Source organism: Pleurodeles waltl, chromosome 5 (assembly GCF_031143425.1).
Source record: "Pleurodeles waltl isolate 20211129_DDA chromosome 5, aPleWal1.hap1.20221129, whole genome shotgun sequence".
Lineage (NCBI taxonomy): Eukaryota > Metazoa > Chordata > Amphibia > Caudata > Salamandridae > Pleurodeles > Pleurodeles waltl.
The window spans coordinates 739573993-739600602 of NC_090444.1; the positions used below are offsets into that span (position 1 = coordinate 739573993).

The 26610-nt window shown below is 44.1% G+C and overlaps 1 protein-coding gene across 2 annotated transcripts in view; it reads left to right on the forward strand.

Moving 5' to 3' along the window:
* Window positions 1–26610, forward strand: part of LTBP1 (latent transforming growth factor beta binding protein 1) — a 1022847-nt gene that overhangs the window by 782892 nt on the left and 213345 nt on the right. For both annotated transcript variants that reach the window (XM_069234696.1, XM_069234697.1), the window contains exons 16-17: window positions 8755–8880; window positions 11050–11175. In XM_069234696.1, coding sequence (XP_069090797.1) covers window positions 8755–8880; window positions 11050–11175 — 252 coding nt within the window. The remainder of the gene's footprint in view (window positions 1–8754; window positions 8881–11049; window positions 11176–26610) is intronic.

The following is a 26610-nucleotide window of genomic DNA, read 5'->3' on the forward strand; positions in this document are numbered from 1 at the left end:
TTATATATGTATATTTACATTTATATATAGATATATTCACTTAATAAAACAAAGGTTAAAGGGACGATATAGTTAGGCCCACATTTTAAATGTACAAAACCATAGCAATTCAGCTTTTAGAGTTATTTCAAGTAACTTAAACTCTTGCCCTAAGGTAACTATAACTCGCGCCCCACCCATGCATAGTTTTCTCCTTAATCATTTAACTGCAAATATTACATTGATATTATCAATGATGTTATCAAAGATGTCATGAATGTTGTAAAATGTGGGGTAATTAGCAGTGCATGGCAAGGGCGTGAGTTGTAGTTACCTTAGGGCGCAAGTTATAGTGAATTGAAATAACTCTGTCTCTAAGTTCTGAATGTCTATGGTTTTGTACAAGTAAATTCACAGCCTAACTATAACGTCTTTGCAACCTTTGATTTTTTAAGTGAATTTCTATGTTTTAAAAAAAAATCTATTTCCTAACTATAACGTCCCTGTAACCTTTGTTTTTTCAGTGATTTTCTATGGTTTATTTAGCTTAAGGTAATTTTAATTACCATGCGTTTATCCAACCACTGCTGCACGGCCTTTTGCCATACCTGGCGCAGGTTGGCCAAAAGCTGCTGCCAACCCTCTAGAACTAACCAACCTCACACTGCTGTGGAAGGCATGGGTTGGCCACAGACCCTGCAGCCAACCCCCATGATCATCTGATCCCGCACCGCGGGCACACCGCCGAGGACCATGCGTAGTGGAAGTTTGCCACAAGATCTGTCTCTCTGGGTGTGAGAACAGGTATGAGAGAGTGTCTTTTGGTGTGAATTTGGGTGTGAGAGTGTCTGTATTGGTGTGAAAGTGGGTGTGAGAGGGTAAATGTGGGTGTGAGAGTGTCTTGGTGAGTGGATGTGTGTGTCTGTGGGTCTGAGTGGGTGTGTGAGAGTCTGAGTGGGTCTGTGAGTGGGTGCATGAGTGTCTAAGTGGGTCTGTGAGTGAGTGAGTCTCTCAGTGGGTCTGTGAGTTGATGCATGAGTGTCTGAGTGGATCTGTGAGTGGATGTGTGAGTCTCTGAGTGGATCTGTGAGTAAGTGCATGAGTCTCTGAGTGGGTCTGTGAGCGAGTGTGTGCATCTCTGAGTGGCTCTGTGAGTGGGTGCATGAGAGTCAGAGTGGGTCTGTGAATGGGTCTGTGAGTGTCTAAGTGGGTCTGTGAGTGGAGGCATGAGTGTCTGAGTGGGTCTGTGACTGGGTGCGTCAGTGTCTGAGTGGATCTGTGAGTGGTTGTGTGAGTCTGAGTGGGTCTGTAAGCAAGTGTATAAGTTTCTGAGTCAGACTGTGAGTGGGTGTGTGAGTTTCTGAATGGCTGCATGAGTGTCTGAGTGGGTCTGTGAATGGGTGCATGAGTGTCTGAGTGGGTCTGTGAGTGGAGGTGTGAGTGTTTGAGTGGGTCTGTGAGTGTGTGCATGAGTTTCTGAGTGAGTCTGTGAGTGGGTGCGTGAGTGTCTAAGTGGGTCTGTGAGTGGGTGCATAAGTGTCTGAGTGGGTCTCTAGGTGGGTGCATGAGGGTCTGAGTGGGTCTGTCAGTGGCTGCTTGAGTGTCTGAGTGAATCTGAGTGGGTTAGTGAGTGTCTGAGTGCTTCTATGAGTGAATGATTTAGTGTATGAATGAGTGTAAATGTTTTTTTTCACTGATATTTGTGAATTTGTCATGGCGTTACAAGGGGGGCCATGCTGAGCGTTGCAACATATCTGCAAATATCACGCATGGTGAAAAAAAAACATTTTAAACTCATAATTTGACTCTCGGAGACCCCTATATCACACTCCTGTGGTCAGGGTACCTCCACCATGACCCCTTATACCTCTTTTTATTTTTAAATTGACATCCCATTCTTCTGCTCAGGTTGTGGCCAGCCAATCACTGCATTCCTGTGGGCATGCGCATTTGTGAATTCACCACAATAATTGTGAAAACATCGTGACAGATCGGCAGCCCTAGATATACAAATTTATTGTCCATTTCTTAGCTCAAAAATTACACACGTACACAAACGTTTAAAAACTTGCATGGTGAAAAAATGCATGTTAAAGGCACTGTGTGTTCAAATCCCTGGTGTAAAGGCTGTTTCCCGTCAGCTCATTATCCTTCGATTCTGGGCACTTAACAAAAATGAATGTGTCCTTGTGTAAAGTAACAGAAAGCACTCCAGTATTGAATGTGTCCTTGTCTAAAGTAACTGAATGTGCTCCAATAATGAATGTGTTCTTCTGTAAAGTTAACTGAAATTGTTCCAATAAGACCTTTGGGTGGTGTTTGCACTATATAAAACTGCTTTAAAAAAAAGGAGACGGATGACTGAGCGAGTGAAAACATGAATACTCGTTTGCAGTACTCCAAGACAAAGACCAAAGTAGCTCCCAAAACTGCAGCAGTGAATGGACACATGTTCTGGGTGAGGGAAGATGCATGATGCATTCATGCCATGGATAAATGGGGGCAAAGGATTTGAGAGCCTCAATTGAGCGAGCAAATATGAAATCTCCGGGCGGATTCAACACATCTCTTCGAGACAGCACATGCGCTGTTTAGTAGAGGCATAAAAATGGATCTGGTATTAAAAGACGTTGCAATGAAAAGAATATTATATTGGGCAATGAAAAGTACACCAGCAAATAGTACATTGGAAAAGTGAATATGGAAATTTGGGGCTGCAGAAATCGACATAGGGTGATTAAAATGGATACAGGGTATTAACCAAAGGACAGAGAGCAATAAAAAAATAACATAAGGTTTTAAATTATAATGCTGTCATATTGTGTTAGGTTGAATGTAATGAATGCACTCAATGCTAACTGAATTGTCTCTAGCCATGGTTTGCAAGAGGTGAACCTGAGACTGAAGTGGAAGGTTGAAAGTGGAAGCATTCATTGGTATTGAGAAAGGAATTACCACTTGGCACTGAGTAGTGGATCATGTTGTGAAACACTGGTGGATAAAGAGAGAATAGTGCTGCGGGATGACTTTGTTTCTCTCCAAACTCTGCCACAGCCAAGAGTGTTTACAAGCTGATCCTTCTAGCCTTGACTTCTCGCCCATTGAATCATGCATACCTCTGTGCCAAGGTTTTTTGTAAACATTTTCTTGATTTTTTCAATTTTTACAACGATAACAAGAATCACAAGCATTGGCAAAGCCAATAAGTTTCACGTTTGTCTTTTGTTTCTATGTAACTAGCTCACAAATATTTGAAAAATGCTATAATAATGTTTGTTTTATTAAATTAAAAACAAAAATTATTATAACATTTTTCTAATATTTGTAAGCCAGCTGCTTAGAAAAAAAGACAAGGGCAAAACATATTGACATGCGGGAAAGAAGAAGACAGCAGGATACAGAGAAAGACAGAAGACAGCAGAACACAGGATGACAGAAGACGGCAGAACAGGGAGAAGGACAGAAGACAGCGGAAGATAGAAGACAGAAGAAGAGGGAAGACAGAAGAAGGAAGACGGAAGAAGAGAGAAGATGGAAGAAGGGAGTAAGAAGAGAGAAGACGGGAGAAGAGAGAAGACATGAGAAGAGTGCAGATGTGAGAAGACATTAGACTGCATGCAGTGAAGAAGACAGCAAAGGCAGAAGACGGTATGCAGAAAGAAAAAAGAAGAGTGACGGCAATGAAGAAAGAAGACAGAGAAAAAGGCAATGAAGAAAGAAGATGTCAGCAAAATAAGAAGACGACATGCAGAAAGAAAAAAGAAGACAGCAATGAAGAAAGAGGACGTCAGCGAAGAAAGAAGACGTCAGCGCAGAAAGAAGACGGCAAGCAAGAAGAAAAAAGAAGTACCATCAGTGTCGCAGCCAGCGGGAAGGACACTGGCCAGTGTCCAATAGGAAGTGACTGGAAGGAGTACTAGGTCCACAGGCAACTCGGTGGCAAGATTGGCGTAGAAGATGAAGACAGGAAGTGATGTGAAGACGACAGGCTGGCCAATCCGAATCAGGGCAACGTTGGAGTGAGCTAATGGCAAGTTCAGGTAAGTAAGGGGCTGATTCCAAGCCCATTTAAAGTTTTTTTTTTTTTACCAACAAAAGATTTCACAAGCATGCGCACAAGCGCACTTGCAGGCGAATCCTAAAGAGTAGCCCTTTGGAAATATTTTTGTGACACTTGCATAATTCGCACAATTTCATGTTGTGAAAATGACATGAAGTGTTGAAAATTCAGAAAGTGTGAAATTTCATACATTTTTTTCTCGCAAAGGACTGGTTCAAGCAGAAAACGTCTCAAGGGAGACATGTTACAGTAAAAAATATGTTGCGAAAGATATTTTCTCAACAAACCAGTCCCCTTGCCTCTACCTTAAGTGAATTGTGACAGCGAGGTACGTCCTTGCATTCGGTGTTCACTGGAAACACACCAAAATACATTTCATACAATTTACCCATAATATAGCATAATTGTATATGATTATGATGCACATTTTGTGTTATTTGGGAAAACAATTACACGATTTTGCACCCCCCTAATCAAATCAGCGTTACGATATAGCCATCATGCTGCAGGTCATGTAAACGCAAATCATGATGATAAACAAGACCCTTCAGCGTATTTGACATGAAGATTGCTATATACTTCAGTTTTCAGCTAGCGCGGGTTCAGCCGCTGCTCGTGTAGGTTGTCCTTTCCGCTCCCATAGACTAGTCCGCTGTGTCTCTAGACGTGATTTTTAGGAAGGGCACGCCAACATGCAGTTGTGAAGAGTTTGCACTCTTTTGTTTATATGTGTGTGTATACAAAGATATAGGGGCACACATGCACACTCTCTAGACTCTCTCTCTCTCTCACACACACACACATTATAGGTGGGCAACAGCAAATTATCAGTGAGAGCCAAGCCGACGGTCTGGGTTGGCTGTAAGAACCAGATCATGATCCAAGCAATCACATTTTTGGCATAGAAATCATGTAACGAACGGCATATAAAAATACTATAGAATCTTAAATAATAAAAAAATGTAGTTATTTCACATTCATAATGATGGTTTATTACTGTTGGCTGTGTAGCCATCCTGAAATGGTACTTTTCCTTTAAGACTACAGTGGCCCCAAATTAGATAAGATGCACAATTTAGCATTCTTGCTTGCATAATATAGATTCTCCATATTTGTACATGAAATTATGTTGCTGCCTTGAGTGGCAATTACTAAAAGTGATATGTTCCAAATATGAACTTAAGGACATTCAGGTCCACTCAAGAAGTAAGCCCGTTGTCATGCGCCCCAGTTTGTGGCCCAGGTTGTTGTTCCAAATGGATCCATACTGTTGTCTTTTATACCATATACTAGAGAGATTTGTGTATATTTTACATCCTGATCTGATGTATTTCAAGGAGTTGAGAAATGTCATTATGAAGGGAAAGGAGGCATAGTGAATTGAAGTAACTATCTGGAATCATACAGTTTGGTCATGCAGGAAAACCACGATGAGCCGAGGTGTCCCGTGTTCTCACTGCACAGTCTAGTCACTCCTTGGGTTAGCTCTCTCCCCCATTACACATCAACAGTTAGTGATGAGTTCTTTAATCTTTGATGGACCAAATCAATACTCTGTCATTATAAAATGACACTAGAATGGCGCAGTGAAATCTAATAGACACGGGAAGACTGGGTACCCTGTTGTGTTGATATCACTGGCTGGCCATGACAAAGGCAATTACAGATAGCAGTACAAAGATCTGGGAGGACCCACAGAGCTGCCATAGAGTTACCCGTCTGTTCAGTGAGACACAAGTGAAGTGCGGAGCTGAGATGCAGAAAGACTTTCACACAGAACACCCACCATGTAGACTTTTTGCATTTTCTCTTACCTCCTGGGAGCTGGGTGACGTCACAGGAAGGGTGACCCTTGGAACCCTGTGGGGTGCTGTAAAAGAGCTCAGAGATGGAGGTTATGCAAATGCATTTCCATATCTTACGGTCTCACAGCAAACTGTTTGAAGTTCAAGAAGTTCATTAGCATAATGTCCCTCTCTCAGCACGTTCATAGCGCGGCCATGAGACTTCATTATCAGCCTGTTTACAAAAAGACCATGACACATTGCTGGACAGCACCTTCTCTGCTGTGGGTGGGGCTCTTAGGGAATGAGTTAAGAGTGTGGAAAGGGGGGCAGAAGATACATGAAGGTCTGTTTCACTGTTAGCTTGAAGGTCCAAGAGGGCATCGAGCCAGAGATCCTGCTTGAGCCTTTAGTGGCTCTCCCACCTCTAACCCATATACATAAACATACAAGAAAGCGCTTCACAAGTATTTAGAGCTTTCTAACCTGTGCCAATCGATTTTTCAGTAGACAGAGGCAAAATGACCATGTTAAAAAAGAATACCACATTTCATATAATTCCTGGTATTCATTCTAGTGACAGTACAGAATCTTACAAATGAGAAAGGGGCCAATACATTTCACTGAAGAAGGTGGCATTGCCAATCCAGAGTACACAGATCATCGTGTTCAAAATCATAAGTAGGTTTCTAGAAACGCACAAGACAAGCAAGGCTTCAAGCATGGCTCGGGCTGAATGACTTGCTGCGGCTTGGCCCTTGTCCATTCTGGCCCGACCAGCCAAAGCAGTTGAACTAAGCACCCAGGTACTACTTCTCCCCTCCCATTTACAGTATTAAAAGGCTAACACACTAGAAGCAGGACAATTTAATGTACAAAACGTGCTTTTCTGATGTGGGTGTCTGCAGGTAGGCTGAGCTGCAAGTTGCATGTGTCTCACTGAAGACCTGCAGGAAGACGTCCTTGTTTTATTATTTAATGTCATTGTCGTCATTGAGGTGCTCCCCCTCCCCCTCTACTGTTTGTGAAGTCAGGAGAAGGTAATAATATGAACTTAAAAATAGTCTTCCGCCTTCCCTTATGCTTCACGTTGTTCAAGAAAGACATTTTAGCATTTCACGCATCTACCCATTCAGACCGAATTACCATGCTATACTTCTGTTTATTTAGCATAGTGTATCATTTAAATCACAACATATTTAATGACAAAATATTGTCCATTGGCAAAAAGAGACAGAGAAAGAGATATCAGTCTATAGGCCAGATTGCACGTTATGTAATTGGAAGAACTGAGTTCAAATCCCAGCTTCATGGCTTGACCAAATTGTGCGATCCTATGCAAACAACTTTAATCACTGTGCCAAATTTGAAATGAGGATTAAATCTGACACCTCCAGGAAGTTAAACTTGATGGTAAAATAGCAACAAAAGTGAGGGCAAACTGGGCATACACCCTTATTTCACATCTTTCTAAGAGAAGGAAGATTTGAAGATTTGCACAGCTGGAGGCAGAACCTTTTCTTACCGTGCAGCCCGGACATGGCACACGCTCCCACTGAACCTCAGGCAGGCCGCCTCACTGAAGCAGTTTAGGAAGGATCTCAAGACCTGGCTCTTCCAGTGAGCAGCATGCCCGCAACAGTGCCTTGAGACCCCATTGGTGATTAGCCGCGCTTTATGTGATTGATTGATTTAGGGTTCCTGAAAGCTAACTCTGATGCTTGCTGGATCCCTAACACTCTGCATGCCCATGATTACCTGGCCAATGTCTTCACAGGGTATACTTTTGGTGTATTAACTCCTAAATATCATGCTACAAAAATATTGTTGCCAAAATATTGATTACAATAATAACAAGGCGGGTAGTTATAGGAAAGTAAAGAATTGCTTTGTACAAATAGGAACCTTGAGAATCCATATATTTCTTCAGGTTATATCGAAAGGGAGGTAAGAGAAGTAAATCTGTAGTTATGTATATACATGTCACAATATTATGATACTGTGATATATTTGTAGCACAATGGTTTTGAAGTAAATTTTCTGGCATACAACCTCTCAATGTAAATGACAAAAATATTGTGGCCTAAATATAATTTACGAAAATAATGCTACACGACTGAGTGCACATTATCTATTACTAACTGCAATATCATTTTTGTGAAATATATTAAGGATACTATATTTTTTGTCTGATGATCTTTAGGCCATGATTGTCTGCTCTCAAACTGTTGAAATATCTGACATGTCTGTGGCTGCCCTGATCCACTGGCTTCACTGAGACAGAGAGATTTCAGAGTTTGAGCCCTTTTTTTATAGGCAGACTTGACAATTTTAGCTAAGCTGTACCTGTGAATTAGAACGTTGGAAAGTTTAGAATGGATTGGTAGAGAAAAAGAGCCACTGATCCAGTGACTGGTACAGATTTTCTGCTCCAACAGTCCTAACTTAGAACATGCTAGCCCAGTGGGTGGAATAGTCTTACGGCTCTTCGGCCTCAGGCTATAATGGTTGTGACCGTCACCCTTGTCAAAGGCCTCCGTCTAAGGCTTGAGCCTATATATTTGGTACAGGTCTTTAACAACCATTATTGGCCTCGCCATTGGGCTGTAATGCTTAAATGTTATGCAGTGTTACGTCAAATAATATTTGTATAGTTCCACGCTCTCTTCAGAGCACATGACCATTCCACGGTAAAATACACATTCTAGTAAATCAGGGAGTTACAACTCATGTCAGAATATAAAAGTAGCTCACTGAGAAATAGTAACACATGGTGACAATACAATGCAAGGTCGTGTACACTTTGTGAAGTTGCTTGCCTCTAATGTGCTTTGTACCTGATTCTGAAATCTGCTGGTAAATGTCATTACAAAGTACACTCCAGGATGTGGTTTTGATGTTGTCCTCTGCCTTTTGCATTTTTCACGCCAGAAATCAACGAGTGTCGCCTGAACCCTGACATCTGTGGTTCGGGGTACTGCTATGATCTGGCCAGCGGCTACACCTGCATCTGTGACAGCGGCTTCCAGCTGAACGAGCAAGAAACCACTTGCATCGGTACAGTACGACATCTCCCTTACACCCGAATCCTGATCCTCGTACCCAGAGTCCTTTCTCAAGTTACTTTAGCGCTTTTTTACACTACCCCACAGTGGTTTTTCATGCATGCAACTCACTACTTACCTGTTTGAAAACATCGCAGGGCTATATCTTGTTGGTGCGAGACTTACTATACAGGGCAACGACGCCACAAGTTGAGGGCTCCTAGGCCCCCCTCCTATTACAATATGTTTTTAAAAATAAAAGTGCTCTAAGTGTTCCTTCGTAATGCAGCTAACGCAGCATCGTCACTAGGTGGATCCAAATACCATGTTTTCCCTTTCCCTAGGCTACATGCTTCCGTTAGTACTAGCTTTTTCCTCGTTCAGATTCCTAAGAGAAACCTTGCAAAAGTTGTGGCCTCCATCCCAGCACAGCCCCTGACATGCATGTGCATGGACTGTCACACGCGTTTCTTGTATTCGAATTAATGTAGTATAAAACACTCCGTTTGCTAGATCTCTACATGCTCCAAGTGATTTAGGACCCACAATGAGCCTTAGATGAGTACATCAATTAAAATCTGAAAGTTCATTGGAGTAACTAAGAAAAAAGGTAGAGTTGGAGAACAGTAGACTCAACATTTATACCGTTTGCAGTAATTTGTTATTTTCCTTGGAGCTTTTTGTTTATATAAACTGGTTGTTATTTTTTAATTAACCCCAGATCACTTGATTAAAATGTATAAAGGGAAGCATTCGTTGTGAAGATGTACAGGGGCTGGTCTTTTCATATGGCCTATAAGAGAACCAGTTCTACAGTAGGGCTTCTATTAGTAGGTGCCAGAATGTCACTTTTAATGACAGTCCGGCGGCGCACCCTGCAGAGCCATATCTACTGGGCCACGTAAAGCCACCATGCGTGGCTTTTCATGGCCTTGTAGATATGGAGTGAGGCAGCACAGCACTAGTTGCTGCGTTGCCTCACACTGCGATAGGAAGGCGTGCCATGGGCGTTACGTAGGGGGTTCCCACGTAACACCCAATGCATTTGGCATATTCCTAAACTTACAACATGTTGTAAACTTGGGAATGCATCAAAAGCCTATGCCATCCCAGGAGACCCGTAAGGGAGGTGTAACAAGGATAAATAACAATATCTCTCCTCATTTTTTCCTCTTTCTATGTGTGCTGCATTGGGCAGCACACCTAGCAAGAGAAAATCATCTCTATTGATTGTTTTTGTGCAGGAAGGTGTCTCTTCCTGCACAAAAACAATCATACCTACAACACAGACAGCCTCGCACCATGGTGCAATGGTGTCTGCATTGACGCATGGCAGTTAATTGTGCGTCACTGCTATGGAAAAAGACAGGAATGCAACATATCTTATAGATACAGTACATTCCTGCGCTTTTCTTTTGATGCAGGGCAGCGCAGCAAGAAGGCTTCTGGTGCTGTCCTGCACCAAAACATTGTAACTGAGGCCCTGAATGTCCACAAGAGTCAGCAAGATAACAATATCGTTCTTGGGTTTAGACAGCACACAAATTGAAAAACATAATTTTACTTAGCACTCCAAAACTCCTTGTACTCTAACCAACTGCTAATGGCAGTTTGGATGTGTGTGTAAAGGTATGTATGTACATGTAAGGGTGCATGCATGTGCTTACTTGTGTGTGTAGTGGGCACCAAGATGATGTTTGGTAGCCACTATTGAAGAAGCTGTGGTGGCCCTCTTTTTTCTCATTTATTTCTCAAGCTACCAGGAAGATGGCCACCTTAAGGCTTTGTTATGGCACCCACATGCTGTGCAGGTGATGTGTAAATCCTTACCAGTCTACCAGTGAGTTCTTTTTTCCAGATTAGCCATCTTGGTTTCTTCCCAGACCAGAAGCTTCTCAAAAATTGTTATACTATTCACTCTGCCTGCTTGAATTACAGTGAATGTGAAACTCAACCGTACGATTCATAGCATGCAATTTAGTATGTGTCAAGGTAATTCATCGATCTTATTTCTCAACCCTGCTCTGCAATATTTTGTACATCAGTAAAAACGTATAATCTTCTTTATTGCCTTTGACCGTTTGCAGCTAACGTTGAAATATAAAATCTTAAAGCCGCCTACCACTAAGCGAGGTCTTGAGTATCTGATATTTTACATTTCTTTATGTGGTGTTTTTAACAGATAAAAATGAATGCACTGAAATGACCCACCTCTGCTCCAATGGACGCTGTGAGAACACAGAGGGCAGCTTCCTCTGCATCTGTCCAGCTGGCTTCAAGGCCAACGACGAAGGGACGGACTGCATTGGTAACCACAAGCTACTGTCCTAATTGCCTGCTGCACGTTAACCAGTGTTACCCCCACTGTCCTAAACGAACCATTATTGTTTTAGCCATTGTCGTAGTATTTAATTATTAGGCTTCTACACACAGTTATTCCTACTGTCCCACTCGCGACATGGTTATTTTGCACACTTTTCAACTGCAACCACTTCTTTTGTACGTTTCTTTTACTCACTTTCTAACATCAATTGCAGTTCCTTTTCTCGCTTACTAGCACTAACCACTAGTCTTCTGCTCACTTTCCATCGCTAACTATTGTTCTTTCACACACTTTCCAACACTAATCACTATTTGTACTCACTTTTCAACACCAACTACTTTTCTTTTACAGACTTTCCAACATTTACACACTTCCCAACACTATTCTGTATTCTATTCTCACTTTCCAAACACCAAACACTGTTCTTTTACTTGTGTTCCATTGAGCCGTCACCACTTCACCCCAGAAAGGCATTTTGTGTTCAAGGAACATACTCCCTAATGTCAAAAATTGACATATGACGATAAGCGACGGTTTACCTAGTAAGAAATTAATCTGGGTGCTATCTGCGTACATTTGAAAATGCTTGTGATATTGTCCGGACTGCTCTATATGTCAAGGCCCGAATATACTAAACAATGCCAATTACAAGGAAAAGCCCTGGGAACGCTACATTTGATCTTACGAGTGGCAGATACTAGCAATCCAATCTGTAGCTATTGACTGTGGTTGAAGTGGAAGGATTTGATCAAACTTAGTGCTGTTCTTTCACTGTTTTTGAAATAACAGTTTTTATTGAATTTGCAATAAACAATAAACAAAATTATGCAGCATATAAGGTCAGTACCTACTTATAATATATCTTATTCTTCGTATGGAGCGGTACAAATCTTTACACACAGTTGAAGTGTCTTGCGGGTTGAAAATGACAGAACGCTTTTGGCTCCTGATAGAGCTGTGATATATGTGTTAGAGTGGAATGCAGTGAAGGCAAGTTTACGTTAAGTTTGCAGTTACACGCAGACGAATTAAGACATGTATTCCTAAGCTCCATGTGTTGTGTTACCATTGGCGGGTACCCAGGCTAGGGAGGATGGTACAACTGGCTATGAGATAGGGGATAAGTAACCCAAAATTCGACAGGGCTCTCCTTGAGAGTTACCGTGGTCCAAGCAAACTGCTGATCTGGGCCACATGTGTCGTTGTTGAAGTACGGAATCAACACCTAATGCATGTGAAGCCAAAGGGCAGCTCCAACCGTGAGAAAGAAATTAAAAGTAACAAAAGCATGCAGAGAATCAATACGTCGTTGGCCGAAAGCCTGCTGGTCAGGCCATACATAAAGATACTTTGCTGCCATGCAAAGTTATACAGTATACGGAAGCGGATACACACGGATACCAAAAGAAAGCACTAACGACTGCAGTAGTCCAATCTGAATAGAATATAAAACACTGGCTGGAAAAACAATTAAGAAGAAAGCACACTGTCATTGCACTTACTGGAGCCGTGATAAACTGAGCTGTATGACCTCAGCACCGAACGAAGAGACCCAAGAAGAAGAACTGGGTTGTGCTTACTGAGCTGTCCTATACCTGAAGTGGCACTGCCACCAAAGCCGCCGGGTGGCGGCTCAGAACAACACCAGAGGTCTCCAAAAGTGAAACGGCCCGATGGAGACGAATAAGGAGATCACCGTCCCACAGACTGTCCAGGATGATCTGGAGGCCAATCCATTGCAGGGCCTCAAAGATGAAACAAGTCCTAGCAGAGAGTGTCCGACAGAGCTCCACCCTCCAGGCCAGCCACTCCCATAAACAGTTACAATGCTGCCACCTTTCTAAACCAACCTCCACTTTTTGATACTGCCAAAAAAAAAAATATTGGAGATAGGTGGACTATCAGGATAGAGACATTTGAAGATTTCATTGATGCACTTGAAGAGACTGATAACAGGAAGATTATCAAATATTTGTGAAAGAAGTCATAAAGAAGATGTAACAAAATGACCAAGAACTCACATCCTGTCAGATTAAGGAAGCTTTAATTTGCAAGTTTAATACAACCCCAAATGTTGATTACGAAAGATACATCTTCAGGAAAGAACGACAACATTTGGTTAAACCTTTGAAGATTTAGTGTAGAGACTTGACATACTCATTAAACACTGTAAGTTTAATACATTTAATAAGGAAGAAGCTATGTATCTGAGAGTTATTGATGAATGGTTGTCAGATTCATTCAGATAATGAATGCTGAGAGAAACTCTGTCTGCAGCTAGTGTTAATGGGTGCCAGAGCTGAAGAGCGTGCTGAAAGACAAGCTGATGACATGGAGGCCGGAAGTGTCCAGACTAAATCCGTCATTAGTGTGAAAAGAAATCCAGAGTCCAAGACTGAAGGGCACAAAGTGAAGTCTACCTATAAAAAGAGGCTGTGTTTTAGGTGTGGATTTTCATTTCCACAGAAAGGTAAATGTCCCATTATTGGGCAGAAGTGCGAAGGCTGTGAGAAGGAGAACTATTTTGTAACAGTTTTCAAAACAGAGGAAAAACTAAGCATCCCGGAGTGAAGACGAAATGGTTGCCGGAACGTTCCAGAAGCAACGTTTGATGCACCCCACAAGATTAAGTGGCGACTTTAGTTGAAGCAAATTGACACTGAACAAAGTCGATTGTCATATAAATCATTGTCAAACAATTCTTCCACATCAATATCAAGTGAAAGTGAGGCAGATGATTGTGCCATGACGATGTCTACCTCAGAAAAACATGTGCATTTGGGTTGGCTGCATGTGAAGAGAAATGTCAGTCAAAGAAAAGTTGACATGCTAATGTACCAAAGTCTTTCAAACATTGTCCTAAAGTTACACTGAACATAAATGGTTGTTCGATACCTTTCATTATTGGCAGTGGTGCATCGATAAACATTATACCTAAGGAGAAATATAATAAACTATCTCCCTTATCGCGACTTGCGCCATCGAAAACCAAAGTGGACACATGGGCTGCATCAATGCCCATAAAAAGTCAAGATTCATTTGTAGCAACAATGAAACACAATAAAGTGAAGGTGCAAGCACCAATCCATATGCTCCAAGGCATAGCGTTAAGTGCCGGTCTACTCAGTTTCAGCGCTGCTGCTGACATGGAACTGAATTTCCGTGGATTACAACATGAATGCTCATCACAAAATAGTAAGTCAAATCCCTTTGTTATTTCATGGTTTAGAAAAGCTTAAGACTATGAAAGTAAAGTTGCATATTAATGAGAACGTCTGTTCTATTTCTCAGAGAGACAGATGAATTGCTTTACATGTACAAGAAGCTGTTAAAAAGGATCTTGAATTGTGCTTAAGCATGATATCATTGAGTGTTCGACTGGTCCAACACCATGGGTGTCTCCCATAGTGGTATTGCCCAAAAAGGACAGTGAATGAACTGTCCGCATATGTGTTGACATGCGCCAGGCGAACAAAGCAATTGAACAAGAATGACATCCAGGTCCACACATTGCTGACATGATTACGCAACAAAATGGTGCAAAGGACTTTTCTCAATTTGATTTAAATAAAGGTTAACATCAGTAGGATCTTGAAGATAATTGGAGGTACATTACAACCTTTTCTATGCTTGTTGGTCTGTTTCATAATAAAAGACTGAGTTTTGGTGTATCATCGGCTGCTGAACTTTTCCATGACATCATCCGACGTTTCATGCAGCCTGTCATGAATGCATTCAGTTATAATGATGACATTGTATTCTTCGGAGCCACACAAAAAAAACATTATAAAGCTCTCACACATCAAGCTTTAATGACTATATTTGACAATCCAAAGGCCAAGATGCCTCTTTGCATTGAATGATGGGAACTACGATTACAAGAGTACAATTATACGATTGTGAATTATCCAGGGAAAGATCAGAACCCTGCAGACAATTTTTTCAGTGTGCCTGTACATGGTCAAGGTACTCCATCCAAGATTGCTGAAGCCTACATCAATTTTGTTGTAAAATCAAATACACCGGCTGCCATTTCATTTGCCCAGATTATCACTTACCACAAGCCACCATAGGGATTTGCTGAAATTTAAAGACATAGGCCCTCATTCTGACCTTGGCGGGCGGCGGAGGCCGCCCGCCAAAGTCCCGCCGTCAGGTTTCCGTTCCGCGGTCGAAAGACCGCGGCGGTAATTCTGACATTCCCGCTGGGTTGGCGGGCGGCCGCCTTCAGGCCGCCCGCCAGCCCAGCGGGAAAGAGGCTTCCACGATGAAGCCGGCTCGGAATCGAGCCGGCGGAGTGGAAGCTGTGCGACGGGTGCAGTTGCACCCATCGCGTATTTCACTGTCTGCGCAGCAGACAGTGAAATACATTTAGGGGCCCTCTTACGGGGGCCCCTGCAGTGCCCATGCCAGTGGCATGGGCACTGCAGGGGCCCCCAGGGGCCCCGCGACCCCCCCTACCGCCATCCGGTTCCCGGCGGGCGGACCGCCGGGAACTGGATGGCGGTAGGGGGGGTCGGAATCCCCTCGGCGGCGCAGCTAGCTGCGCCGCCTTGGAGGATTCCAATGGGCGGCGGTACACTGGCGGGAGACCGCCAGTGTTGCCGGTCCGACCGCGGCTTTACCGCCGCGGTCGGAATGCCCATTGGAGCACCGCCGGCCTGTCGGCGGTGCTCCCGCGGTCCTCCAACCCGGCGGTCATGGACCGCCAGGGTTGGAATGACCACCATAATCTCACAGCAGTCGTGGAACCAGCACACTTGACCTCTTACCAGTGATAGTCAATAAAAAATACAAGAATGTTAAAGGTGAACTGTCCATAACTCAGGAGGGAGTTGTCTTGCAGTGGTTCAGAATCCTGACTCTGGAGAGCCTGCAACAGAAAACAATTGAAGTGGCCCCCAAAGGACATTGTGGAATTGCTGCCACAAAACAAGCACTCCAAGTCAGTCTGGTTTCCTTATCTAGATGAGAGGGTTGAAAAAGAATTAAAAGCCTGTTATCTATGCAGCTGTCTTTCTGCGAAGTTTACACAACACCCATTGATTATGTTCAGTCTCCAGAAGCATGCTTGAGAGAGAATAGCCATTGACTTTTTCAGTCCACTTGACAATCAACATCATCTAATGGGGATTGTCGACAAATACTCAAGATTCTCATTGATTGAAGATCTTTTTTCTACGACTCAAGAACGAGCCATTGAGAGATTAGATAGCATCTTTGTGACACAGAGCATTCCTGCTATAGTAAAATCTGACAATGGCCTGCCAGTCAAGAATTCAAAGATTTCTTCGAGCATATGAGCATAAACCATCAGAAAAGCACACCTCTCTGGCTGCAAGCTAATGGACTGGTTGGGTGTTTTATGAGTACGCTAAAGAAAGTAGTACTATGTGCTACTCTTGAGAAGCTCGAGGTGAAAGCTGTGTTAAATTCAACATTAAGAGCTTATTGGTCAACACCTTTCTAGACCACAAGTGAAAATCCTGCGACATTGATGTTTGGGAGCGCAATGACAACCAACTTACCTCAATGGACCATTCAGAGAAGGTAAAATTAGAACTCAACTCATGAGAAAAACTTGGTTAAAAAATAAAAGATAAAAGCCTTTGCTGACAAAAGAAGTCACGCCAAGACCATCGTCTTTAACAGAGGAGGTTGAGTGCTTGCAAAATAGATGTGAAGAAGAAAATCTGATGCTCCCTTTAATGCTGAACCTTTTCAAGTAGTGTCTACTAAAAAACCTATAGTGACTGCCCAGCGCCCTGGGAAGTTTATTGCCAGAGACTCTTCTCACTTCTGGCATTTAAGGTATCATTCACCCAATTCAACTGTTGAAGGAGAGACTGGCTTTGAAACCTCTGTGACTGCTGCTGCCCCTAAACTGTCCACGCAGCACTTGGACATGGTGGTGTCAGTTTCCATTTTTCGATAAGAAGATCAGGTTGAACAACCAAAGCACCAAACAGATTGATTGGAGAGGTTTATTGTCTAAATTATATTTTGTAAAAAGGAAAATGTATAATTTTTCATTTAACAGAAGGGAAGATGTAGTGTCTTGCTGGTTACAAATGATGGAACCCTTTTGCCTCCTAATATACTCCATTTAGCTGTGATATAAGTGTTAGAGTGGAATACAATGAAGACAAGTTTAGAACGTTGAGTTTGCGGTTACATGCAGGCAAATAAACACGTGTATTCCTGTGGTCCATGTGTGGAATAATCATTGTTGGGTACCCAGGCTGGGAAAGATGCTACAACAGTCACACCTTGTAATTGCTATCAATTAACAGCCTCACCACTGTAAAGAGTCTTGCACTCTTAAGTGCTCCCCCATATATCCATCAAGGCCAGGAGTGCCACCTGACGATCTGGTATGTTTGTTATGCCCACTATTTGGAACAAGGTGCAGTGTATTTGAGACCAATAACCTTGTATGACATGACAGTCCCACACTGTATGGTGGTAAGACCCCTGCTCTTCTTTGCACTAAGACAGTGAAGGTGCAGTCATTCATCATCTCACAGAGTCTGGTAGGTCTGTTGTAAACCCCATGTAGCTTTAGATATTTCATTTGAATGAGTTACATCTGCACAGATACAGCCTGGGCTAGGGGGCCAACTTCAGTTCAGCCCAGTATACATCGTCTAAATGACCGACATGCTGCCCAAGCCTCTCGCCCAATTGCACTAGGGTGTGCAGATATTATTTACTAGTCTTTGGTACACTCTAGAATAACCTTCTTGAGTTACACCATTGTTTATTTAGACTCTAGGGGGCTACATTTGCGAAGAACAACAGGGTCTGACTTGGGCATCCAAACGTGTCGAAGCCGGAGATAGCTGTAGAAATGTTACTTATGCACATCAGAGGTTTCCGTTAAAAATGTGAACGTTTGATGTGATCAGATTCCCATATATAACAGGCAGCTTAGAAATACCTTTATCCCAGGACTGAAATCCCTTGAGGCCCATGCTGTGTCAGAGTCAAATGCCCTAGCACAATGGGGTTTCTAAAGTCAGGATTCTATTCCACATAATCTATTTAAAGCGCCTGGCAGCAACAACTCACTGTGGTGTAAGTCGCCTGTGGGATCCTGAGTCATGTGTATGGACTATTTAGTAGGCTAAATACCCCAAATTCTTAATTGAATTCAGTTTCAGAGTTAATACATAATTGTCCAGAAATCAAACACAGATATCAATTAACTGGCAGGCAATGTAACTAGACATCTGTAGTGTTGCTGACCTGTGATGTAACAGGCCTGCTGACACTCCCCTCGTTGAGAGGGGTGTTGACAATTATGTAATGCCTTGTGGTGAAATCCTCGGATGTTCCCGAGAGATTTCACCTACGTTTTGTGTGCGCGTTGGTTTGCTCCAGGGTTTTCGCCCGGAGCTATAATAATAAACGGGGGCGTGGCCGGGCAGAGAAGACGGCGCCACACACAGAGAGAGACCCGTGCTGCCGGGATCTCCAGCTGTGAGGCCTCGCTCTGCCGCGCCGCCACTAAAACAACACCAGGTGCGGGCAATCAGTTGATTAAAGCGGCGGAACTATAAACGAGTGTTGCAGCCCTTCTCAGGGCTGACAACACCACAAATTGGCGACGAGGGGTGAGCGAGTCCACGCCCCTGGGCTCCCGCTGCGGCCACGTGTTAAACGCGGTGCTCGTGCAGCGGGAGGTGAAGAGAAAAGGACAATAATGAGCAGCTGATGGAGTGCCAGCTGTAAAAAAAATATATATATATTGCAAAACTGCTGTGGCAAGGAAAGGAGAAACTGCCAGCAAGTCAAGAGCTGGGGAAACAACAGGGACAGGTCAGAACACTGTGAGTACCAGAGTGTCCCACCCCATAACACAGTTTGACTACGGAGATAAAGTTAATTCCTTAGCAAAGGCAATATTAATCATCTGTTAATATAGTACTTCACCAGGACTGTCGAACTCTGCCCTAACCACAATGTCTGCAATACCTCCCTTAGAACCGTTTGTTGTAGATGGTGCTCCCTCTACACAAGCACCATAGTGGAAAGAGTGGGTGGAAAGAGTGTTGCTATTTTTTGAAGCCACGAAGGTAGCAAATGACCAAAAGCGTGCCATGCTCATCCACATAGCAGGGAAGGACATATATAAAATATCCAAGAACTTAGTGGAAGATGCTCCTAAGACACATGCAACACTCATAGCGGCCCTCAACCGTCACTTTGAACCCATGGTCAATACGTATTACGAGAGGTTCATATTTAGACAAGCGAGACAACATTCGGAGGAGTCGCTAGATGCTTTCCACTTAAGCCTAAGAGAGCTAGCAAGTACGTGCAGATTTAATGATGAGACCGAAGAAGTCAGATAGCTGTAGAAATGTTACTTATGCACATCAGAGGTTTCCGTTAAAAATTTGAACGTTTGATGTGATCAGTTTCCCATATATAACAGGCAGCTTAGAAATACCTTTATCCCAGGACTGAAATCCCTTGAGGCCCGTGCTGTGTCAGAGTCAAGTGCCCTAGCACAATGGGGTTTCTAATGTCAGGATTCTATCCCACATAATCTATATAAAGCGCCTGGCAGCAACAACTCACTGTGGTGTAAGTCGCCTGTGGGATCCTGAGTCATGTGTATGGACTATTTAGTAGGCTAAATACACCAAATTCTTAATTGAATTCAGTTTCAGAGTTAATACATAATTGTCCAGAAATCAAACACAGATATCAATTAACTGGCAGGCAATGTAACTAGACATCTGTAGTGTTGCTGACCTGTGATGTAACAGGCCTGCCGACACTCCCCTCGTTGAGAGGGGTGTTGATAATTATGTAATGCCTCGTGGTGAAATCCCCGGATGTTCCCGAGGGATTTCACCTACGTTTTGTGTGCGCGTTGGTTTGCTCCAGGGTTTTCGCCCGGAGCTATAATAATAAACGGGGGCGTGGCCGGGCAGAGAAGACGGCGCCACACGCAGAGAGAGACCCGTGCTGCCGGGATCTCCAGCTGTGAGGCCTCGCTCTGCCGCGCCGCCACTAAAACAACACCAGGTGCGGACAATCAGTTGATTAAAGCGGCGGAACTATAATCGAGTGTTGCAGCCCTTCTCAGGGCTGACAACACCACAAATTGGCGACGAGGGGTGAGCGAGTCCACGCCCCTGGGCTCCCGCTGCGGCCACGTGTTAAACGCGGTGCTCGTGCAGCGGGAGGTGAAGAGAAAAGGACAATAATGAGCAGCTGATGGAGTGCCAGCTGTAAAAAAAATATATATATATTGCAAAACTGCTGTGGCAAGGAAAGGAGAAACTGCCAGCAAGTCAAGAGCTGGGGAAACAACAGGGACAGGTCAGAACACTGTGAGTACCAGAGTGTCCCACCCGATAACACAGTTTGACTACGGAGATAAAGTTAATTCCTTAAGAAAGGCAATATTAATCATCTGTTAATATAGTACTTCACCAGGACTGTCGAACTCTGCCCTAACCACAATGTCTGCAATACCTCCCGTAGAACCGTTTGTTGTAGATGGTGCTCCCTCTACACAAGCGCCATAGTGGAAAGAGTGGGTGGAAAGAGTGTTGCTATTTTTTGAAGCCACGAAGGTAGCAAATGACCAAAAGCGTGCCATGCTCATCCACATAGCAGGGAAGGACATATATAAAATATCCAAGAACTTAGTGGAAGATGCTCCTAAGACACATGCAACACTCATAGCGGCCCTCAACCGTCACTTTGAACCCATGGTCAATACGGATTACGAGAGGTTCATATTTAGACAAGCGAGACAACATTCGGAGGAGTCGCTAGATGCTTTCCACTTAAGCCTAAGAGAGCTAGCGAGTACGTGCAGATTTAATGATGAGACCGAAGAAGTCAGATAGCCGAAGAAATGTTACTTATGCACATCAGAGGTTTCCGTTAAAAATGTGAACGTTTGATGTGATCAGTTTCCCATATATAACAGGCAGCTTAGAAATACCTTTATCCCAGGACTGAAATCCCTTGAGGCCCGTGCTGTGTCAGAGTCAAGTGCCCTAGCACAATGGGGTTTCTAATGTCAGGATTCTATCCCACATAATCTATATAAAGCGCCTGGCAGCAACAACTCACTGTGGTGTAAGTCGCCTGTGGGATCCTGAGTCATGTGTATGGACTATTTAGTAGGCTAAATACACCAAATTCTTAATTGAATTCAGTTTCAGAGTTAATACATAATTGTCCAGAAATCAAACACAGATATCAATTAACTGGCAGGCAATGTAACTAGACATCTGTAGTGTTGCTGACCTGTGATGTAACAGGCCTGCCGACACTCCCCTCGTTGAGAGGGGTGTTGATAATTATGTAATGCCTCGTGGTGAAATCCCTGGATGTTCCCGAGGGATTTCACCTACGTTTTGTGTGCGCGTTGGTTTGCTCCAGGGTTTTCGCCCGGAGCTATAATAATAAACGGGGGCGTGGCCGGGCAGAGAAGACGGCGCCACACGCAGAGAGAGACCCGTGCTGCCGGGATCTCCAGCTGTGAGGCCTCGCTCTGCCGCGCCGCCACTAAAACAACACCAGGTGCGGGCAATCAGTTGATTAAAGCGGCGGAACTATAATCGAGTGTTGCAGCCCTTCTCAGGGCTGACAACACCACAAATTGGCGACGAGGGGTGAGCGAGTCCACGCCCCTGGGCTCCCGCTGCGGCCACGTGTTAAACGCGGTGCTCGTGCAGCGGGAGGTGAAGAGAAAAGGACAATAATGAGCAGCTGATGGAGTGCCAGCTGTAAAAAAAAAATATATATATTGCAAAACTGCTGTGGCAAGGAAAGGAGAAACTGCCAGCAAGTCAAGAGCTGGGGAAACAACAGGGACAGGTCAGAACACTGTGAGTACCAGAGTGTCCCACCCGATAACACAGTTTGACTACGGAGATAAAGTTAATTCCTTAACAAAGGCAATATTAATCATCTGTTAATATAGTACTTCACCAGGACTGTCGAACTCTGCCCTAACCACAATGTCTGCAATACCTCCCGTAGAACCGTTTGTTGTAGATGGTGCTCCCTCTACACAAGCGCCATAGTGGAAAGAGTGGGTGGAAAGAGTGTTGCTATTTTTTGAAGCCACGAAGGTAGCAAATGACCAAAAGCGTGCCATGCTCATCCACATAGCAGGGAAGGACATATATAAAATATCCAAGAACTTAGTGGAAGATGCTCCTAAGACACATGCAACACTCATAGCGACCCTCAACCGTCACTTTGAACCCATGGTCAATACGGATTACGAGAGGTTCATATTTAGACAAGCGAGACAACATTCGGAGGAGTCGCTAGATGCTTTCCACTTAAGCCTAAGAGAGCTAGCGAGTACGTGCAGATTTAATGATGAGACCGAAGAAGTCAGATAGCTGAAGAAATGTTACTTATGCACATCAGAGGTTTCCGTTAAAAATGTGAACGTTTGATGTGATCAGTTTCCCATATATAACAGGCAGCTTAGAAATACCTTTATCCCAGGACTGAAATCCCTTGAGGCCCGTGCTGTGTCAGAGTCAAGTGCCCTAGCACAATGGGGTTTCTAATGTCAGGATTCTATCCCACATAATCTATATAAAGCGCCTGGCAGCAACAACTCACTGTGGTGTAAGTCGCCTGTGGGATCCTGAGTCATGTGTATGGACTATTTAGTAGGCTAAATACACCAAATTATTAATTGAATTCAGTTTCAGAGTTAATACATAATTGTCCAGAAATCAAACACAGATATCAATTAACTGGCAGGCAATGTAACTAGACATCTGTAGTGTTGCTGACCTGTGATGTAACAGGCCTGCCGACACTCCCCTCGTTGAGAGGGGTGTTGATAATTATGTAATGCCTCGTGGTGAAATCCCTGGATGTTCCCGAGGGATTTCACCTACGTTTTGTGTGCGCGTTGGTTTGCTCCAGGGTTTTCGCCCGGAGCTATAATAATAAACGGGGGCATGGCCGGGCAGAGAAGACGGCGCCACACACAGAGAGAGACCCGTGCTGCCGGGATCTCCAGCTGTGAGGCCTCGCTCTGCCGCGCCGCCACTAAAACAAAACCAGGTGCGGGCAATCAGTTGATTAAAGCGGCGGAACTATAATCAAGTGTTGCAGCCCTTCTCAGGGCTGACAACACCACAAATTGGCGACGAGGGGTGAGCAAGTCCACGCCCCTGGGCTCCCGCTGCGGCCATGTGTTAAACGCGGTGCTCGTGCAGCGGGAGGTGAAGAGAAAAGGACAATAATGAGAAGCTGATGGAGTGCCAGCTGTAAAAAAAATATATATATATTGCAAAACTACTGTGGCAAGGAAAGGAGAAACTGCCAGCAAGTCAAGAGCTGGGGAAACAACAGGGACAGGTCAGAACACTGTGAGTACCAGAGTGTCCCACCCGATAACACAGTTTGACTACGGAGATAAAGTTAATTCCTTAAGAAAGGCAATATTAATCATCTGTTAATATAGTACTTCACCAGGACTGTCCAACTCTGCCCTAACCACAATGTCTGCAATACCTCCCGTAGAACCGTTTGTTGTAGATGGTGCTCCCTCTACACAAGCGCCATAGTGGAAAGAGTGGGTGGAAAGAGTGTTGCTATTTTTTGAAGCCACGAAGGTAGCAAATGACCAAAAGCGTGCCATGCTCATCCACATAGCAGGGAAGGACATATATAAAATATCCAAGAACTTAGTGGAAGATGCTCCCAAGACACATGCAACACTCATAGCGGCCCTCAACCGTCACTTTGAACCCATGGTCAATACGGATTACGAGAGGTTCATATTTAGACAAGCGAGACAACATTCGGAGGAGTCGCTAGATGCTTTCCACTTAAGCCTAAGAGAGCTAGCGAGTACGTGCAGATTTAATGATGAGACCGAAGAAGTCAGATAGCTGTAGAAATGTTACTTATGCACATCAGAGGTTTCCGTTAAAAATGTGAACGTTTGATGTGATCAGTTTCCCATATATTACAGGCAGCTTAGAAATACCTTTATCCCAGGACTGAAATCCCTTGAGGCCCGTGCTGTGTCAGAGTCAAGTGCCCTAGCACAATGGGGTTTCTAATGTCAGGATTCTATCCCACATAATCTATATAAAGCGCCTGGCAGCAACAACTCACTGTGGTGTAAGTCGCCTGTGGGATCCTGAGTCATGTGTATGGACTATTTAGTAGGCTAAATACACCAAATTCTTAATTGAATTCAGTTTCAGAGTTAATACATAATTGTCCAGAAATCAAACACAGATATCAATTAACTGGCAGGCAATGTAACTAGACATCTGTAGTGTTGCTGACCTGTGATGTAACAGGCCTGCCGACACTCCCCTCGTTGAGAGGGGTGTTGATAATTATGTAATGCCTCGTGGTGAAATCCCTGGATGTTCCCGAGGGATTTCACCTACGTTTTGTGTGCGCGTTGGTTTGCTCCAGGGTTTTCGCCCGGAGCTATAATAATAAACGGGGGCGTGGCCGGGCAGAGAAGACGGCGCCACACGCAGAGAGAGACCCGTGCTGCCGGGATCTCCAGCTGTGAGGCCTCGCTCTACCGCGCCGCCACTAAAACAACACCAGGTGCGGGCAATCAGTTGATTAAAGCGGCGGAACTATAATCGAGTGTTGCAGCCCTTCTCAGGGCTGACAACACCACAAATTGGCGACGAGGGGTGAGCGAGTCCACGCCCCTGGGCTCCCGCTGCGGCCACGTGTTAAACGCGGTGCTCGTGCAGCGGGAGGTGAAGAGAAAAGGACAATAGTGAGCAGCTGATGGAGTGCCAGCTGTAAAAAAAATATATGTATATTGCAAAACTGCTGTGGCAAGGAAAGGAGAAACTGCCAGCAAGTCAAGAGCTGGGGAAACAACAGGGACAGGTCAGAACACTGTGAGTACCAGAGTGTCCCACCCGATAACACAGTTTGACTACGGAGATAAAGTTAATTCCTTAACAAAGGCAATATTAATCATCTGTTAATATAGTACTTCACCAGGACTGTCGAACTCTGCCCTAACCACAATGTCTGCAATACCTCCCGTAGAACCGTTTGTTGTAGATGGTGCTCCCTCTACACAAGCGCCATAGTGGAAAGAGTGGGTGGAAAGAGTGTTGCTATTTTTTGAAGCCACGAAGGTAGGAAATGACCAAAAGCGTGCCATGCTCATCCACATAGCAGGGAAGGACATATATAAAATATCCAAGAACTTAGTGGAAGATGCTCCTAAGACACATGCAACACTCATAGCGGCCCTCAACCGTCACTTTGAACCCATGGTCAATACGGATTACGAGAGGTTCATATTTAGACAAGCGAGGCAACATTCGGAGGAGTCGCTAGATGCTTTCCACTTAAGCCTAAGAGAGCTAGCGAGTACGTGCAGATTTAATCAAGAGACCGAAGAAGTCAGATAGCTGTAGAAATGTTACTTATGCACATCAGAGGTTTCCGTTAAAAATGTGAACGTTTGATGTGATCAGTTTCCCATATATAACAGGCAGCTTAGAAATACCTTTATCCCAGGACTGAAATCCCTTGAGGCCCGTGCTGTGTCAGAGTCAAGTGCCCTAGCACAATGGGGTTTCTAATGTCAGGATTCTATCCCACATAATCTATATAAAGCGCCTGGCAGCAACAACTCACTGTGGTGTAAGTCGCCTGTGGGATCCTGAGTCATGTGTATGGACTATTTAGTAGGCTAAATACACCAAATTCTTAATTGAATTCAGTTTCAGAGTTAATACATAATTGTCCAGAAATCAAACACAGATATCAATTAACTGGCAGGCAATGTAACTAGACATCTGTAGTGTTGCTGACCTGTGATGTAACAGGCCTGCCGACACTCCCCTCGTTGAGAGGGGTGTTGATAATTATGTAATGCCTCGTGGTGAAATCCCTGGATGTTCCCGAGGGATTTCACCTACGTTTTGTGTGCGCGTTGGTTTGCTCCAGGGTTTTCGCCCGGAGCTATAATAATAAACGGGGGCGTGGCCGGGCAGAGAAGACGGCGCCACACACAGAGAGAGACCCGTGCTGCCGGGATCTCCAGCTGTGAGGCCTCGCTCTGCCGCGCCGCCACTAAAACAAAACCAGGTGCGGGCAATCAGTTGATTAAAGCGGCGGAACTATAATCAAGTGTTGCAGCCCTTCTCAGGGCTGACAACACCACAAATTGGCGACGAGGGGTGAGCGAGTCCACGCCCCTGGGCTCCCGCTGCGGCCATGTGTTAAACGCGGTGCTCGTGCAGCGGGAGGTGAAGAGAAAAGGACAATAATGAGAAGCTGATGGAGTGCCAGCTGTAAAAAAAATATATATATATTGCAAAACTACTGTGGCAAGGAAAGGAGAAACTGCCAGCAAGTCAAGAGCTGGGGAAACAACAGGGACAGGTCAGAACACTGTGAGTACCAGAG